Below are 18,378 nucleotides of genomic sequence, written 5' to 3' on the forward strand. Positions count from 1 at the left end.
TCTTTAGACACCTGTCCCATTTTAAAGAATTCTGCTCTGCCTGTGGGCCCAGTCCCCTCCCCCCTCCACTCACCTGGGGGTGGGGCGGGGGGGTGGGGGGAGAGACAAACTACATCCTTACCAGGTACAAGTTGGGATTTTTTTTTATTTGATTTGGCGCATCCTTTAGAGTACACCGGATACACGAACTCTTTGTAGGGTGCAGGGCTGGTATGTGTGGTAGCAAGACACATTGGTAACTTTGTTAGGGTCAGAACAACTCTTTAGAAAAACAGATTCCAAACAAAATCTGAATCCTCCCAAATCACAACATTACATTCCTAAGACCCGAGGAGGTTTTAAGGACTTGAGAATCCAAACCTAATTCAACTTTAGATATTATGCTAATCTCTTCACATGGGCAGCCAAGAACCAACCCAATTTCCAGAGACATTAGAAAACAGGATATCCCCCTAGTCTTTCTGACCCATTCCATGACAACTGGCATACTTAAGACTTCCCTGCAGACAGGGTTTCTCCGTGGAACAGTCCTAGCTATTCTGGAACTAGCTCTTGTAGACCAGGATGGCCTCGAACTCAGAGATCCGCCTGCCTCTGTCTCCTGAGTGCTGGGATTAAAGGCGTGCGCCACCGCCGCCCTGCAGTCCACTCTTAACTGCGCCCTCTGCTGCTGCTGTTTCCTATCCTGTTGAGTGGACACTTGAGAGTTGAGCCCAGCATGCTATCAGAGTCTTTCTGTGCCTGCCAATTTGAAGGCACAAGTTTCCCTCTTTTCCAAGCTCAATGACGACTCTCTAAACTACATCTGTATCTAAAGTTCCTTTTGGCTGTGAAAGTAGGCTCTGAAATACTGCCTCTCTGTCCAGGGAACAATGAATAGTGATAGAAAGGCCTAGCCTAAATGAAGAGAAATGGGATGGCACTTGACATTCTGTTCTTTCCTGCATCTGTTCCAAGGAAAACGGGGCAAGAACAGCAAAGCCGTATCAAATCCTACTTGCCAGGCCAATGTTTCAAAGAGTTCAATTAAGATGTCGAATTAATAAAACTGAGCTGGCTTTTCCCTGTAGTTAGAAAGGCTATCTTAGTTTTCTTGAGTCTTTTCAGCTTTCCTGATGTTCCCAGGGGTTCCAGTCCTGTAATCCAGTACTCGGGTGGTGAACACAGAAGAAAACAGTGATACACAGAGTTGGAGTCTACCTTGGGTACATGAGGGAGAGGCAGATAGGATAACATTGAGTTCTACCTGGCAGTAACCAATCGGCCAAACACCTTCCTCTTTGCTATTAAAATAACAAGTATTTATCTTTAATCCCAGCACTTAGAAGGCAGAGGCCAGCATGATCTACAAAGCGAGTGCCAGGATAGGCTCCAAATCTACACAGAGAAACCTGGTCTCGAACTTCCCCCCCCCCCCACACACACACAAAAAAAAAGTTTTCTAATTAAGCCTGAAGTTATTCAAGAACCTTGATATGCCTGGTGGTAGTGGTGCACGCCTTTAATCCCAGCACTCGGGAGGTAGAGGCAGGCGGATCTCTGTGAGTTCGAGGCCAGCCTGATCTACAAGAACTAGTTCCAGGACAGGCTCCAAAGCTACAGAGAAACCCTGTCTCGAAAAAAAAACAAAAAAACCTTGATGTTCTTGGTTCCTGGTTTGGGGCTGTAGCTCCATTGGTAGAGAGCTCACACAAAACATACACAAAACCCCTGGGGGTCCAAATACCAAGGCCATGAGCTTCCCTTCGTTGTCATTCTGTGCCTAACTCACGTACTTTGTGAGATTTTTTTCACTTCTGATCCTTATACAGGAATGCATGGAACAGTACCGCTCCAAATTCTTGATCAATTATTATTTAAAAAAAAAAAAAAAAGAGAGAGGGAAAGGCCAAAATCACAGATAACCTTTTTAACTTGTTCAGGGCCATGCAGGCTCGAAGCAGTGGAGGCAAGACTCCAGCGTCAAGTGCCACTTCAGGCCAGTGTTAGAAAAAGTGAGGAATGGGCTGGAGAGATGGCTCAGCGGTTAAGAGCATTGCCTGCTCTTCCAAAGGTCCTAAGTTCAATTCCCAGCAACCACATGGTGGCTTACAACCATCTGTAATGAGGTACCCTCTTCTGGCCTTCAGGCATACACAGATACAATATTGTATACATAAATATTTTTTTAAAAACTGAGGAAAAACCAGGCAGTGGTGGTGCACACCTTTAATCCTAGCACTCAGAAGGTAGATAGGCGGATCTCTAAGTTCAGCAGTCTACAGAGCAAGTTCTAGGACAGGCAGGGCTACACAGAGAAAAACAAAAAACCAAAGCCAAAAAAAAAAAAAAAAAAAAAAAAAAACCCAACAAAGAGTAGAAATCATACTGAGACTTTTGGGCAGTTAGGAGCTCAGCTCCTTGGTAGATGGGAAGTCTGATACAAACCAATATATTATATAGTGAGACTCATATCTAAGACAGAGAGCAAGCAAGAAAGACTTTATAGTTTTCAGAAAGGAGAGAACACAAACTCATTTTCTCTACCAACTCCATCTTTGGAATACAGATGTCCTTACTGCTGCCCTCACAATCCCTGGGTTTACTAATTCACAAAGCAACAAAGAATGAAGTCAGCCGGGCGGCGGTGGCGCACGCCTTTAATCCCAGCACTCGGGAGGCAGAGGCAGGTGGATCTCTGTGAGTTCGAGACCAGCCTGGTCTACAAGAGTTAGTTCCAGGACAGGCTCTAAAGCTACAGAGAAACCCTGTCTCGAAAAACAAAAAAAAAAAAAAAAAAAAAAAAAAAAAAAAAAAAAAAAAAAAAAAAAAAAAGAATGAAGTCAGGTGATGTAAACCACACCATTCCAGTCACTGGAGATGCTAGGGTAAAACTGCTTTGTCCATGAATTGATCAGCTTGGGCCACACATCAAGACCTGGCATTTGTCCCTGTTGCTTCAAAAAAGGCTCATAGACAGGCTCTTTTTCATAGTAGCTGACACTTGCTTTATAAACATGGTATATACCAGCAATCCTAGAGCTTTAGTGAAGACTTGGGCTTTTCCTGGCACAAGCAGGACTGCTGGGTAAATGTGCTTACTATAGTAATAACTGGTAAGTGAGACACTTTTGGCAACACTGAATGTTGTTACCTTCCTCACTGAACCAACACAATGGGGAGGGCATATTTCTTAAGAATAATCACAGAGAACAATGCTGTTTCTAAAAGAATTCCAGATAATAAATATCTTAAACTTTTTGGTCTGTTTTATTTTCACAGATATTTGTGTGTGTGTGTGTGTATATATGCGCCATGCGTGCAAGTGGCAGTGCAGAAACTGGTTTTCTCCATCTTGTGAGTTCTTGGGGATCAAACTCAGGTCAACCAGACTGGCCTCGAACTCAAGAGATCCACCTCTGCCTTTTATCACCACCGCCCAGCTATATTTTTATATTTTAACAAACGTTTCAAATTAAAATCAAAGAGTATCTTACACCAAAGAAGACAGAACCAGTCTGAAACAGGATTATGACATTCATTACAGCTTTCTCTGTGTAGAAGGGGCTGGAGAAATGGCTCAGAGGTTAAGAGCACTGACTGCTCTTCCAGAGGTCCTGAGTTCGATTCCCAGCAACCACATGGTGGCTCACAGCCATCTATGAGATCTGGTGCCCTCTTCTGGCATGCAAGCACACATGGAAGGAATGTTGTATACATAATAAATAAATAAATTTAAAAAAAAAAAACAAATGAGAGAAGATAGTTCAGATGTCTGCACTTAGCATGTACAAGGCCCTAGGTTCAAAAAAGGTTGTACAAAAAAGTACAAAGCTTTCTACCATAAAAGGGAAGCTAGAAATAATGGTTGAACAGTTATATGTCTTAGGAACTAAGCAATGCATAAGGCGGGGGGGGGGGGGGGCACAAGCCAACAAGATGGCTCAGTAAGTAAAGGTGCCTCCTACCTAGTGTGACAACTTGAGCCACATAGGTGGCAGGAGAGACTCAAAGTCATCCTCTGACCAATACAAGTGTGCCATGGTGCATACACCAAGCATGCATGTACACACATAAAATTAAAATGTCATTAAAATATTTTAATGTAAAAAGAAAAATAGACTAAGCATTGGTTTCAAGTAATCACATAAATGTTAATAGCCTCCAGTGAAAGACAAACCACCTAAGATTCTCGTCAACTAAAAATAACTAAACTTAGTTCATTTAAGTGAAGACACATTTACATTCACAAAAGCAACTGTTTACTACCTATTGCATTACTTTTTATTGAAAAGCATCTTGCACTTCAGGATGTCTGTTTTCTGAGTTTTGCCATACACTTTAATGCTAAAGATTAAATTACTTTTTACATGCAAGTAGTGTCTTTCCCCATGTAGGAACAATGATGATAAAAAGATGACATACCACATGAAGGAAGTGTCATTTTTAATTGAAAAGCTAACAAATGTCTAGTTACAGCCCCTTGAAAAGCTAACAAATGTCGAGGTACAGCCCCCCTCCCAAACCAAAATGGGTAGTAAACTAAATCTCCAGGCAACATATTCAAAGCTGAGATTAAAAATTAAAGGGGGGGCGGATAAGACAAAACAAGTCCTCAGATCCAATTAAGAGAGCCCAGCTGTATACAAGCTTACCAGCAGCAAAGAGGCTGGAACACATCTTAACCCCACTTGCAACATTGACTTCAAGTTCCCTTGTTCCAGTTTCCAACTCATGAACAAAGATCATGTTTTATTAATTCTATTTTAGAATACTTCTCATAAGTTGTTTTATTTACAATGCCAACTTTCAAAGGCTCACTGAAGTTAACTGGACAACAAACGAGGCAGAAATCATTTTACAGAAACAGGGAAAGCCCCAAATGCCACTTTACACAGAGAACCCAAAAGTTCAGTTTTATTCAGAATACTGAAAAAAACAAAAACAAAAGAACTTCTGCTCATATATGAAACTCAGCCATAGGTCAGACCTGTACTGGAACTACACATGCAGTGAGGACGAGACTGCGTTTGTCTACTGTTCTAATATTAACAATTATAAACAGAGCAGTGCAACTAGCATTTGGAACAACCCTTCTAGTGTTACAGTGTCAGGCACAGCACGTCACTTCTCTTCACACCACTGGTTCTCCTTGCGTACCTAGAAGAGACAGACAAGGAGGTATCTTGAGTGGTTTTCTGAGATGGCTAAGCACTGCCTATACTTGTGCCATCAGTAGTCTCTGCGTGTGAGAAGGCAGGTGGGAAGCTGTGAAAATACCAGGCTAATTAAGAGTAGACTTGATTGATTCCCACTGTCAAACAGCAAATACAACTAAGGAGCGCTAGTCCCACTCTCTAAGCTGGCAAGCACACTAAACTCATCCACTATTGTATTATCAGGCTCCACTTTCTAAAGCCAACATTTATAGCCTGTACAAATGTCCTAGGTAAAAAAACTATAATCTGGTAATGAAGAACCCCAAAATTCGTTTTTCTTGAGATGGCTCAGCAGTTAAGCACTTGACTGCTTTTCCAGAGATCCTGACTTTAATCTTCAACACCCACATGGTGGCTCACAACCATCTGTAATGGGATTAGACTCCTTCTTCTGGTCTGTATGAAGACAGAGCATGCACATACATAAAATGCATGAATAAATAAATCGTTAAAGAGGCTGGACATGACTCAGAGGTTAAGAATGCTGTTTTCATTTAGTTCCTGCCCCACAACCACCTGTAACTCTAACTCCAGGGGATCCAATGCCCTCTTTCGGCCACCATGCCCACACACATGAATAAAAAAAAGTCTTCAAAAGAACAGACTAAATACTCAGATTCAGAGACAGACCAGAAGTAGTGATAAGAAGAGGTACACATTATCCCTCTGTATCAAGACTTTCGTTGTTGTTACTGGGTTTTTGTTTTCTCAGCCTTGGATGTCCTGAAACTCACAGCCTGCCTCAGTCTTCCAAGTGCTGAGATCAAAGGCATGTGCCTTCACACCTGGTTGCTATCGCATTTTAAAAGGCATCTTAGGTAAGTGCACCAATAAGCTATAGCCCTAGCCCAAGACTTCATGATAAGTATCCTTTTTTTCTTTTATGTTACTGAGGTTCAGTGTCCTTTTAAAATGTTATCAAAAATACCTGGGCCTCTTCCTCTTCAGTAAAGTCATTTTTGATATTGAAGGTTTTACGAATCTCCTCAGGAGTTTTCCCCTTAATCATATTGGCCACAGTCTTGCATGTGACATCAAGCAAACCTTTGATGTCTAAGTAGTTTGCAGCCTGTAAATGACAGATGGTTTTTAGTCATGTGTACTGAACATTTGCGTGATTAACAATCTACATTGAGTTTAAAATGATACATCTTTTAATAAATTCTATGAAATTCTCTGCCCATTAATACTAATTACTTTTAATTAACTTCATCTTTCCACTACTTTCCTCTTATATACTGCTTTACATTTATCCCAGATTTTAATCGTTTTATCTCAATTCAATTAAGAATACTAATTAAAAATTTTTCTTTAGCTTATAAACAACTAGGAAATTACTGAATTTTCAAATATTTGTAATTTTTTTCCCAGATTTTATTTTGAGACAAGGTCTCACTATATATCCCTGAATGTCCTAAAACTTCCTATGTAGACCAGGCTGACCTCCAAACTCACAGCTCAATCTGCTTCTACCTTCTGTATATTGTCTGGGATTAAAGTTATGCACCACCATACCCAGCTTTAGACATTTTTTATGTTTCTATCACTGATGTCAGATAAGATACTTTGTATAGCTTGAATACTTTTAAATATGAGATTTTTATGGTCCATAACTTGGTCTATCTTGACCAGAATTTATATGGCTGTTATTAAATGTAACAGCCTACATGCCAATTAAGACAAGTTGTCCAACAGTGTTACTGAGCAACAGTAGCGGAATCTCTGACTGCACAGCTGGGTCCTGACCTCTGTGTTTCACTCTGTGAAGCTCTGCTTCTAGGTGGTGTTTATAACTATGTACTCTTAACAATCAATCCCCTTATCATTATGAAACAGCCCTCTTTAGCTCCAAAATATAACCATTCTAGCTTTCTTCTGAATTGTGTTAGCATACTCTTTTTCATCTTTAATTCTAATTGTGCCTGTTTACTTAAAGTGAGTTTGACACAGCAAAAGAGTTTTACTTATCTGACCTGACATTTCTACTTCTCAAAAGTGCTTGGACCGTTTAAATTTAATGTAACTACTAATATGTAACACTCCTGAGTCCAGAGACTATCCACAGTTGACGATCAACACACCTAGCAAATTCAACCCTTAAGGGGTAAAGGCTCTGAAACAGAACTACCTTATTATATACAGTAACATACCAGAATAAGCTCAAAAAGTGTTCCTTGGTCAACTTTCAGGAATTCTTGGTCCCAAACAGGAATATCATCTGTCCGCTTTTCTTTGTTCTCATCATCCTCAGGAGGAGGAGGGTCGTCCTTGTGATGGGTGCACCACTGAATGACCTACAACAACAAATTCTTCTGACATTCTGTTACAAGACTTTCAGTTTAATGCTAGGAGCATCAATCCTACACTGGGATAAGAACCAGCTAAAGGTTTATGTAACAAAAAGTTAAGAGTCAACTTTTAAAAACAAAGTTTGCTTATTGCAAACACACACACAGGAAGGTTGGACAACTGAGCCTTTACTTCCACCATGTGGATTAACAGACCAAACTCAGATCATCAAGCTTGGCAGGAAAAGGCATCACCCACTAAGTTACCTTGTACTCCTGACCCTCCCACTACCCGCCCCACATCCATTAACAGTCAGGCTCCAAAGATAAAATGAAGCTTAGATAATCTTTTTAACTTTTAAGGATGAAAGATCTTATTAGATGTAACCAAATCATTCACAGCATTACACCTGATTCTGTTAAAAACAAACAAAAAACTGGTAGAGGGGCCATGTGTTTTGAGGCATACTTATAATCTAATAAACAGTTGGAGGAAAAAAAAAAAGCAGGAGTCTCTGTTCCAGGCCAGCCTGAGATAGCAAGGCTTGTCTCAAAAACATAAAACAATAAACTCTCCACAAACCAAGAGGCGAGAGATGACTCCGAGATTAAGAGTATTTGCTATTCTTACAGGAGACCTAAGTTCAGTACCCAGCACTCAATGGGCAGCTCACAACTGCCTGTATTTTCTGTCTTCTGGCCTCTGCAGACAACTGAATGCAGATGGTACACTTAACAAAAAACTTGTACGCATATATAAATAAAAATCAGAGAGGCTGGAGAGAGTACTCAGTAGTTAAGAGCACCTTGCTGCTATTCCACAGGACATGAGCTCAATTCCCAGCACTCACATGATAACTCACAACCACCTGTAACTCCAGTTCCAGGAGATTTGATGCCCTCTTCTGGCCTCCTCAGGCACCAGGCACACACAGGAAGGCACAACACCTATATACATATACATATATAAAATAAAATGCAGGGCTGGGGAGACAGTTCAGCCCTAAGAGTGCTTGCTGAAGCTGGGCACACACATTTAATCCCAGCACTCGGGAAGCAGAGGCAAGTGTAGCTCTGTGAGTTTGAGGCCAACCTGGTCTATAAAAGCTAGTTCCAGGACAGGCTCCAAAGGTACAGAGAAACCCTGTCTTGAGTATTTGCTGAGCAAGCATTAAGGACCCAATTTTGAATCCTTAGCATCTATATAAAAAAGTTGAGACAACATACACTTGCAATCCCTAGAGCTTGTGGTGTGTGGGATGGGGAGGGAAGCTTGTTGTTACCAGTCTAGCTCTAGATTCAGGAGACAGACAGAATCATATATCAGGAAATCTGATGTGCTCCTCTGGTTTCAGGTAGACATCCAAAACACATGTGTACACATACCATACACAAACAAAACCAAATTTATTCATTTATACAAAGAAACACAATGGAAAGACTAAAAGTTAAGTTCATTAAAGGTATGGTGGCACATTCCTGCAATTCTAGCACCCACAAAGCAGTAGGATTGCTTCCAAGTTGAAGGCCAGTCTGAGCTATCAACCAAGACCCCCAAAAATCAAACCAAGCTGGGCAGTGGTGGCACAAACGCCTTTAATTCCAGCATTCGAGAGGCAGAGGCAGACAGATCTCTGTGAGTTCAAGGCCAGCCTGGTCTACAGAGCTAGTTCCAGGACTGACTCCATGGCTACTGAGAAACCCTGTCTCAAAAAAAAAACAAAACAAACAAAATACAACCAACAATAACAAAAAGAAAAGCCAAACCAAGTTTGGCAGTGGTGGCATAAGCCTTCAATCCCAGCACTCAAGAGGCAGAGGCAAGCAGATCTATCTGAGTTCTAGGCCAATCTGGTCTACAAAGTGAGTTCCAGGACACGCAGGGCTACACAGAGAAACCCTGTCTCAAAAACCAACAACAACAACAACAACAACAAAAAAAAAAAAAAACACAAACCAAAGAAATAAAACAAGCACTAGAGAGGCAATGGCAGGCAGATTTCTGTGAGTTCAAGGCCAGTCTTGTCTACAGAGCTAGTTCTAGGAATGGCTCCATAGCTACTAAGAAACCCTGTTTTGAAAAACAAAGCAAAACAAAACTTACCTGCGCTGGGTGTGTAGCTCAGTATCAGAACATGTTTGAGACCCTAAATTCAATATCCAACACCAAAACAAGAAAAACAAAAACAAAATAAGCACTTACCTTTTTTAGAATTGCTGCATTAACATTTGGTAAAGGAACAGGATCATCATCTCCCTCATCATCCATTCCCAAATCTAAGAAAACCAGGAAGAGAGAAGCCATTATTTCTCAACTCCATAACAACATACTTAGTTAGGATTTCTAGTGTGATAAACACCAGAAGCAAGTTAGAGAGAATTTATTTCATCTTATACTTCTAGGTAATAATAGCCCATCAAAAGCAGGCAGGGAACCTGGAGGCAGGAACTGAAGCAGAAGCCACTGGCTTGCTCCTCTGCCTTGCTCAGCCAGCTTTGTTTTGTTTGCATTTTTTTTCTTTCCTTTTTTATTTTTTCAAGATGGAGTTTCCCTGTGTCCTGGAACTTGCTCTATAGACCAGGCTGGCTTGAACTCAATAGAAATTCACCTGCCTCAGCCCTCCCAAGTGCTAGTTCAGCCAGCTTTTTTTTTTTTAAAACAACTCAGGACCACCTAGGGGTGAGACAAATCCACAATGGGATGGACCCACCCACAACAATCATTAATCAAGAACACCCCAGCTGGAAAGATGGCTCAGAGGTTAAGAGCACTGGCTGCTCTTCCAAAGGTCCTGAGTTCAATTCCCAGCAACCATTGTGGTGGCTCACAACCATCTAGAGTGAGATCTAGTGCTATCTTCTGGCCTGCAGGTGTACATGCAGGCAGAACAACTGTATACATAATAAATAAATAAATCTTTAAAAAAAAGACACCCCCCCCCCACACAACACACGCACTCACAGGTCAATCTGGTGGAAGCATTTCCTCAACTTTACTCCAGCTTTGTGCCAAGTAGAACTAAAACTATCTAGTATGGATGGGCATGGGCACATACCTGTCAGTGATTTAATGAAGTATGAATAACTAAGGAACAATCTGGAAAAGCGAATCCCATTCTCTCTCCTTTTTAAATATGACCCATTTTTTTTTTATTTGCTTGTTTTTATATTTGGAGTACTTTTGGGGGATTATCTTTGGCCCGAGAGTCTTTGCCATAGTCCTTAGCCATTACACAACTGCAATAAACAATGTACAGGGCTTTCCCCTCTCCATCAATTTACACAACAGTCTATACTCCAGTTCAAGAATCTGATGTTCTCTCCTGGCCTCTGTAGGGACTGCATGCACAGGGTGTATATAAATACACGCAGGCAAAACACTTAGGTCAACCCGTAGGTACTGCAAATCTAGATGAGAACCAAAACAGACACTGCACTGGAGCACAAGGCACTCGCTAAGGTCCTTTATAACAGTTTCAATGGAGTGGTAAAGAGCAGTAACTCCAATACTTGTCTTTCACCCCTTACCACCTTAGAGAAAACAAAGACATAAACGAAACAAAAGCCTCAAGTTCATATATAAAATTCCCCCCCAAACAGTTAAGAGAATCTACACAGGTAAAATTTTTTCTTTAGGTAAGAGAGTGATAATGCAGACATCATAAAATATTACCTTTATTTAAATACAAAGCTATTTAGAAGAAGGCTTAAGTAATAATGCTTCTCTAGTATTTAGCAGTGTTTTGTTTTTTAAGACCTTATATGAAAGTAGCAAAATACATTCATTTAAGTTGTTTAGTTTCAGGGACTTCTGACAGGTACCTGTCAGATAATGTTATCTAATACCATTATCTTGGACAAATAAGTCAATCCAATGTATACATATCAAGATTTCACTTCTAATTTACCCTGTAGTTTAAGAGTTTCATTTTGTTCTTAAGTCACATGGAACCAACCAGAAACACTGTATATACAAAAACAAAATCAGTAAGAAGCCAAATCTAAAGAACTCCAGACCTCAAGAGGCTAGAATCCTGTAAGCTGCAGGTACTTCATATGAAACCATGCTGCTTTGAGCCCACAAAGAATACAGAGGAAAAGACTCCTTTAACTACTGCTATCTATCAGTCTACTTACTTCTGAGAGCAAAGCTGGTCTGTACAAGTTTCTAGACAACTAATGCTCTTAAAATTGGCAAATGCTTCTCTGAATTCTCAAATTCATTACATCTTCATCAGTTATGGTATTACAATCCTATTCCATCTAGACAAACAGCTACTAAAAATTGTAAATTTGGCTGGGTAATGGTAGCTCACACCTTTAATCTCAGCACTTGGGGGACAGAGTCAGGCATATCTGTGAGTTCGAAGCCAGTCCTAGTCTACAAAGCAAGTTCCAGGATAGCCAGAGATGTTACACAGAAAACCCTGTCTCAAAAAACAGAAACAAAAAAATTGGATTTTTTTGTTGTTTTATGTGGATGGGTGTTTGTATATGTTTATGCACCACTTGCATATCTGGTGCCTAGAGGTCAGAGAGGGCGCTAAATGGCCTGGGATAGCAGTTACAGGTAGTTCGAGGCCAGCCTGGTCTACAAAGTAGTTCCAGGACAGCCAGAACTGTTACACAGAGAAGCCCTGGGGGGGGGGGGGGGGGGGGAACACATGGACGGAGGGACAGACGACGACGACGATTGGATGTCAAGGCTGTTTGTATATGTAATCTCAACATTCTTGTATACTGCAGAGGCAGAAAACGAGAGACCCAGCCTCAAAAGAGAGTGGGAGGTAGAGACTGGAGAGATGGCTTAGTGGTCAAGAGTATGTACTGCAGCAGACCCAGTTCAGTTCCTGGCACCATATTGGGCAGCTCACAAACACCCCATAACTTCCAGCTCCAGATGAATCCAATGCCTCTGGCACTTGCAAGCATGTGCATATATCTAAACACACACATAATTCACAATAAAACCTTAAAAACAATATAGCCAGGTAGAATAGTGTACACCTTTAATTTCAGCACATGGGTAGCAAAGAGAGGTAGATATCCCCGAATTCAAGGCCAACCTGGTCTACAGGGAGTTCTAGAACAGTCAGGGTTATACAGACCCTCTCTCAAGACAAAAAGCAAAAACACAACAAACCCCAACAAGGTAGAGTAGCGGAGCTGAAAGAAAACTGACTCCCGAAATACATTATCTGGAATAACATGGCATGCCTACACACACAATAATTTTTTGTGTGTGTGTTTGTGGGTCTCACTATATAGTCTTAGCTGGCCCTGAAACTCAGATATCTCTCTGCCTCTGCTAAGGGCTGGAATTAAAGGTGTGATCCACCATGCTTAGCAATCTTAAAAAGAAAAAGCACTTTAATAGTTTATGGTTTTTATTATTCATACAATGCAGAAAGGAAACTACCCTTCTCACTCTCAAGCTTGTAACAGACTGGCTCTAGTAAACCTAATACTTGGAAGTTACACCCCTACCACCCCACCAAGATTTCATAAAGTTACCTTCCAGCATGGTCTTGATAGTCACAGATGTTTGGCAATTTCCTACATCAACTTCAAATATCTCTCCATCAGAACTCTGCAACTTTATCGAAGGCATCTAAAGAAGGTACATTGAATAATTATTTATTAATTCTACAAGATGTTTCATCAACTAGTCTGTCAGGAAGCTGTAACTTAAGAGCTACTGTACAGTTTTAAGTTCTTCACAAACAAAACAAAACAAAAAACTCCCAAGTACAGCTCCTTTAAACATCAGCCTTTAAAGGTCCACTTAAAGGCAGTACTGAATTTACAACTGGTATTAAGAGCTATCTCTATTTTCACTTACTTTAGAATATGTGTGGGTGTGCAAATACCTCAGCACACATGTGAGAACTCTTTCCCCTATGTGGAGTCCAGGGATCAAGCTGAGGTCATCAGGCTTGGCAGCTGAGCCATTTGCTAACCCTTCACAATTTTTAATATATATGCTTCCCATGTTCCTCCTGTATGCTCCCCACGGAGTAATCACTCAATATGAAAAATTAACTGCTACAACAACCACCTTTGGATTGAGTGACGTCAGTCCAAAATAAACAAAGCTATCAAATAAAAGTAAATTTCTTACAGTGAAACCCTATCAGTGAAAAAAACAACCTACTCTAAAGAGTAGAATAGGGTATGCACACTTAGATAAACAAACGGAAGAAGAGTTACACACAAGAAAATAAGACATATAAGCAGATGTCAATACGATCCCTAAAGCCCACAAGGAGCTTAAATTTAGAAGAGTCCTTTTAAACTTTTCATTACCTACTTACTGTTCAGGTGTCCAAGTTTGAGATACTCTGACTAAATCCCTACAATAAAAAAATTTGTTTCAAAAAATGCATTTTAAGTCAAGTGTGTGGCACATGCCTTTAATTTCTAAGTCAAGAGGCAGAAGCAGGCAGGACAGATCTCTGTGAATACAAAAGCCAGTCAGGTCTAAATGTAGCAAGGCTACACAGAAAGACTTTGTCTCACAAAAACAAACACAACCACAACAAAAAAAAAACCAAAGCAAAAACAACAAAATGCATTTAAGTCATGGAGCATATGCCTATAAACTCAGTACTTGAGAAGCAGGGTACAGAGTCAAGTTCAGTCGTCTGGGCTAGATGAGAACCTGTCTCAAAAAAAAAATTAAAACTGTCTTTAATCTCATCACTAGGGGGAAAGAGGACAAGAGGGTCTCTGAGTTCAAGGCCAGCCTGGTCTCTAGAGTGAGTTCTACAACAGCCAGGATTAGAGAAACCAGTCCCATAATACCCAAGTTTTAGAAGGCTGAGGCCAGGGGAATCATAAATTCAAGGCTGCTGGGGTACATACAAAGTTCAAGCCAGCCTGTGGGAACTCAAAATAAAATACCAAAGAGGTGGTGGGTTCCAGCCTCAGTAGTGTAGCAACCACCTACCACTGTCCTCTCCACCTGGCCAAAAATGAGCCAGTGCATATAAGCACCTTATCATAATCCCAGCCTTTAGGCAAGGAGGAGGATCAGGAGTTCTAGGCCATCTTCTTGACACATAGAAAGAAGTATGAGGCTACTAGTGTGGGTTTCATGAGACCCTGTTCTCAAAAACTGAACTCAACAGCCAAAAACTCAAAAACCCCTCATCAACTCAGATAAATATGAGCCATTAGGAAAAAATATAATTTCATATATAAAAAAATTAAGCAAACTAAAACTAACATAAAACATGACTTGAAATTTGAGGGAAAGCCAAAAGCAAACAAAACTAAAAGCTCTAGGCCCTGTAAGTTTTCTTATCTTCAGATCTCTCCCTCATTCCTCCAAAAGAGGATTAATTCAAGACCTCTTTAAACTCACATGCAGCTTTTTGTTGTTGTGTTGTTGTTTTTTTGAGGACAGGGTTCTTCTGTCCTAAACTCCCACCTGTCTTCTGCCTCCAATACAGAGACTAAAGGTATGCACCACGCCTAACTCACAGGCAACTCTTTAAGCTCTGTGATTGTGAGGTAAACAATTCTTCAGTGTTACTACTATCTATTTACTCAAGGCACCGCTGAAGCTTTCTGATCTGGGCTGTTATTAAGAAACAATGGTGGGGCTGGAGAGATGGCTCAGAGGTTAAGAGCACTAGCTGCTCTTCCAGAGGTCCTGAGTTCAATTCCCAGCAACCACATGGTGGCTCACAGCCATCTGTAAAGAGGTCTTGGCGCCCTCTTCTGGTGTACATATGTTAACAGAACATTTGTATGCATAATAAATAAATCTTTAAAAAAGAAGAAGAAACAATGTGAATTTTCACAAATATAGGGTTTGGCATATAAAATAATTATTGCACCCCTTTTAGAGTCAAAACACTTAAGACTCTAATCTCTTAAAATATTCATTCAGCTTCTCGACACTTGTCCCCATCCCTCAAGCAAACAAGCTGGGGTGGGGGCCGCTAAATCATGTTCTCCAATCATCCACTGAAATACCCAGCTCTCACTCATCCATGGTTGGAGAAGACTCAGATTTCACTTCTCAACTCACAAACCATGTCTGCTTCTCCATGGTACTCAGTGCTTGCCAATAATGCGGAACAGAGAAGCCCAGAGCAGCAGACCCTCCCCTATGATAAGGCAACAGTAAAGTTAACAATAAAGGGAGGCTAGTTTTTAATAGCAATCATGTTCTTTCCTAGTACCCAGCACTGGAATGCACACCTCCAAAACAAGTCTACACAGTCGACCCAGAATTACTTTAAAAGTAACATCATCCCCATATTTCCTTGAAATAATCCACCAATAAATGAAGATGTGCTTAGTCATAGTCGAATTCAGGTATTAGGTTGCTTGTACAGGAGCCAAGATCTTATTAAATGACAGGGAGGCAATCGGTTAATCTGTAATTCAATGCACTCTGTAATCCTAGACTTAACTTTGGCTGTTGTGTTGGAATTAAGTGCAAAAATTTTTTAAGTAATAATGTATGAGGTTTGATTTGACATGCTTTCAAAAAAACCTTCAGTACTTTGAACTCCTGGACTTGGAAATTAAAAACCACCTAGAAAAAGTTACTACACCTAAACTTTTAAACAAAAACAAAACCTGTTTTAAGTGACTCGAAATTCTGACCAACTCTTACTAGTCGCAGGTTGAAAGGGGACTGCATTGTTCTATGGCACAGACACATTCTACTAGTGACATTCTGTAAGAAAAAACGGATCCAGCCCCCAACCCGGAACCAGCGGACTCCATATAAAAGTGAACCAAAGGGCAGGTGTCCTCAGGCTAGCCCTTAAAAAAAAACAAAACCCAGGCACCTCTTGTTTTAGGGTTAAGGGCTCCTAAAACGTCACACACCTCAGACGACGGGGTCGGCTAGGACAGTAATGAGTTCACAGTCGGAAGGACGCGACAAAGCAAGGCAAAGAAATAGCCCGTCTGGACCTGCAGCTTCGGCGGTACAACAGGCAAGACGCATAGGGAGCTAGTAGCGCCAGATACGGGAGGAAGGGAGAGCGCCCCAAATCGAGCCGACTAGCAACGACCCCCACCACCTGGGGCGGCCGGGAACCCCCCCCCCCCACGGCCCCGCCGTCACCCGCCCTGGAGCGCGGGGCAGCAAGCCTGTCGCTGAGGCAGGCCCGGGCCGAAGCCTGGGCCTTGCAGCCACGTTCGGGTCCGACCGGCGCCGCCCTCAGAGGAGCAGGCTCGTCACAGGGCTCGGCTACCACTCCTCGGGCGAGCGCCGAGAGGCCACGCGGCCCTGCCCCGGTCGACTCGCGCTCTCGGCGGTCCGGGGTCGGCAACGGGCCCCACGGCGCCTCAGGCTACGCCAGGCCGAGGCGCCGCCGCCTCGTGCAGGCCACAGCCACCTCGGGGCTCCAACCACGCCCGCCCTTCAGGGACGACGTCCCGGTCTGGCTCGCGGGCGGCTACTCACGGTGCTCGGTCTCAAGACCGCGGACCCGAGGCTGCCGGTCAGCGATCACAGAGGAGGTACGAGGAGGACAAGGCCACTCCAGCAACGCCGCGCGGCGTCAGCCTTTATAGGAGCGGGAAGCGGGCGCCGAGGACCCCGGGCTCGTGACGTCACACAGCCGGCCGGGCTGGCCGTGGAGATCGCCTGACTGCAGGCGGTGGGCGGCGCGGCAGACCCTGAGCGCCGCCGAGGTCTACGGAAGGGATGCTGAGGGGCACCGGGCGGAGGGGGAGCAAGGTGGGAGAACGCTTTCACCTTACTCCGCTACCCTCTTGAGCGCTCTGCTCTCCCTCACTACGGACGCCGGCACCGGCTGGGGAACCAACGCGACCCGAAGGGTCTTTCAGGCACGGGCTGTCTTAAACTGCGTGAAAGACCCCAGTCCTGAAAAGCCTGGAATCAACAAACCGCAAAACCGGTTGTGGGGCTGGTGGTGTGTGTTCCACTTAGAGGGTTCACCTGAGCCTGACCGTCGTTTCCCTCCTAATAACCCAAACAAGCGAGCTTGTGCTTGCCCAGGGGATTCGGGACTTGAACCTTACTCCACTGATGTTGAATTTTTAAAGAAATCTTATGCCATGTTGAGACAAGATGTTACTTCAGGCCTAAGATCTTGGGCTCCTCCTGACTTAGTACACCCTGTTTGTTTGATTTTAAAAGTTTTATTCTCTTTGCTTTTTTTTTTTTTTTTAATCTTTTGAGACAGGGTCCCGTGTAGCACAGGGTTGCCACAAATTGTCTATGTAGACCAAATTGGTCTACACCTCCTGCTCTGGGATTACAGGCCTGATAACTCTGTTTTGTTTTGAAATCGGTCTCACTATGTAGACCAGGCTGGATTTGAATTTAAAGAAATCTGCCAGCCTCCAGAGTGACCTTGTTGGATATTTTTAACCTTTATTTCCTACCCTCGACCTCTGAAGAGGCTTCCAGACCCCAAATAGCCATTGTTGCAGTGAAGCTCCAAGAGAAACATCGACGTAACAGAGAGGGCACATCCTTTGGAAAGGAACCAAGCACTAGGCCCTGGGGGCGGGGGGGGGGGCGGGGAGCAGTGCTGGGGATCCAGCAGAGAACCAGGACAGCCAAGCCCAGCTCGAATGGACTGTGCTGTACGGGCAGCTCAGAGATGGCTGTGATAAGGTCTCTAGGATGGAACAGCTTTGAAGTAAAGGCAGAGGCCTGAAAGCACCCCTCTGTCCTCACCCCAGTCAGGAACTGTGCAATTGACTGCCCTGCCCTGCCGTGTCTAGGGAGCATCGCTGTCCCCACCAAGGCGCCTGGCTCACCTAGCCAGCGAGCACGGGATGGTATTCCAGACCCCACAAAGACAAAAGACGCTTCCACACAGGGCCTTCTAAAGAAACCAGAGACTACAGTTTTCTCTAGAACAAGACTCGGCAGAGAGGCCAAGCAATGG

At 42.8% G+C, this 18,378-nt stretch overlaps 1 protein-coding gene across 2 annotated transcripts; it reads right to left on the minus strand.

The window, feature by feature from the left end:
• Positions 1–4,408: 4,408 nt before the first annotated feature.
• On the minus strand, positions 4,409–17,038 carry Skp1 (S-phase kinase associated protein 1). Of its 2 annotated transcripts, none has more exons than XM_038327678.2 (6): positions 16,920–17,038; positions 13,001–13,097; positions 9,690–9,763; positions 7,349–7,492; positions 6,127–6,267; positions 4,409–5,139 (listed from the first exon to the last, which is right to left on the minus strand). In XM_038327678.2, exons 2-6 carry the CDS (start codon positions 13,095–13,097, stop codon positions 5,104–5,106), a joined length of 492 nt encoding a protein of 163 aa, XP_038183606.1. In that variant the 5' UTR covers positions 16,920–17,038; the 3' UTR covers positions 4,409–5,103. The 2 variants fall into 2 exon arrangements, with proteins under 2 accessions (XP_038183606.1, XP_038183604.1); XM_038327676.2 differs by lacking the exon at positions 16,920–17,038 and adding an exon at positions 15,525–15,560.
• Positions 17,039–18,378: the final 1,340 nt, after the last annotated feature.

The sequence above is a fragment of the Arvicola amphibius genome, chromosome 4 (assembly GCF_903992535.2).
Source record: "Arvicola amphibius chromosome 4, mArvAmp1.2, whole genome shotgun sequence".
NCBI lineage: Eukaryota > Metazoa > Chordata > Mammalia > Rodentia > Cricetidae > Arvicola > Arvicola amphibius.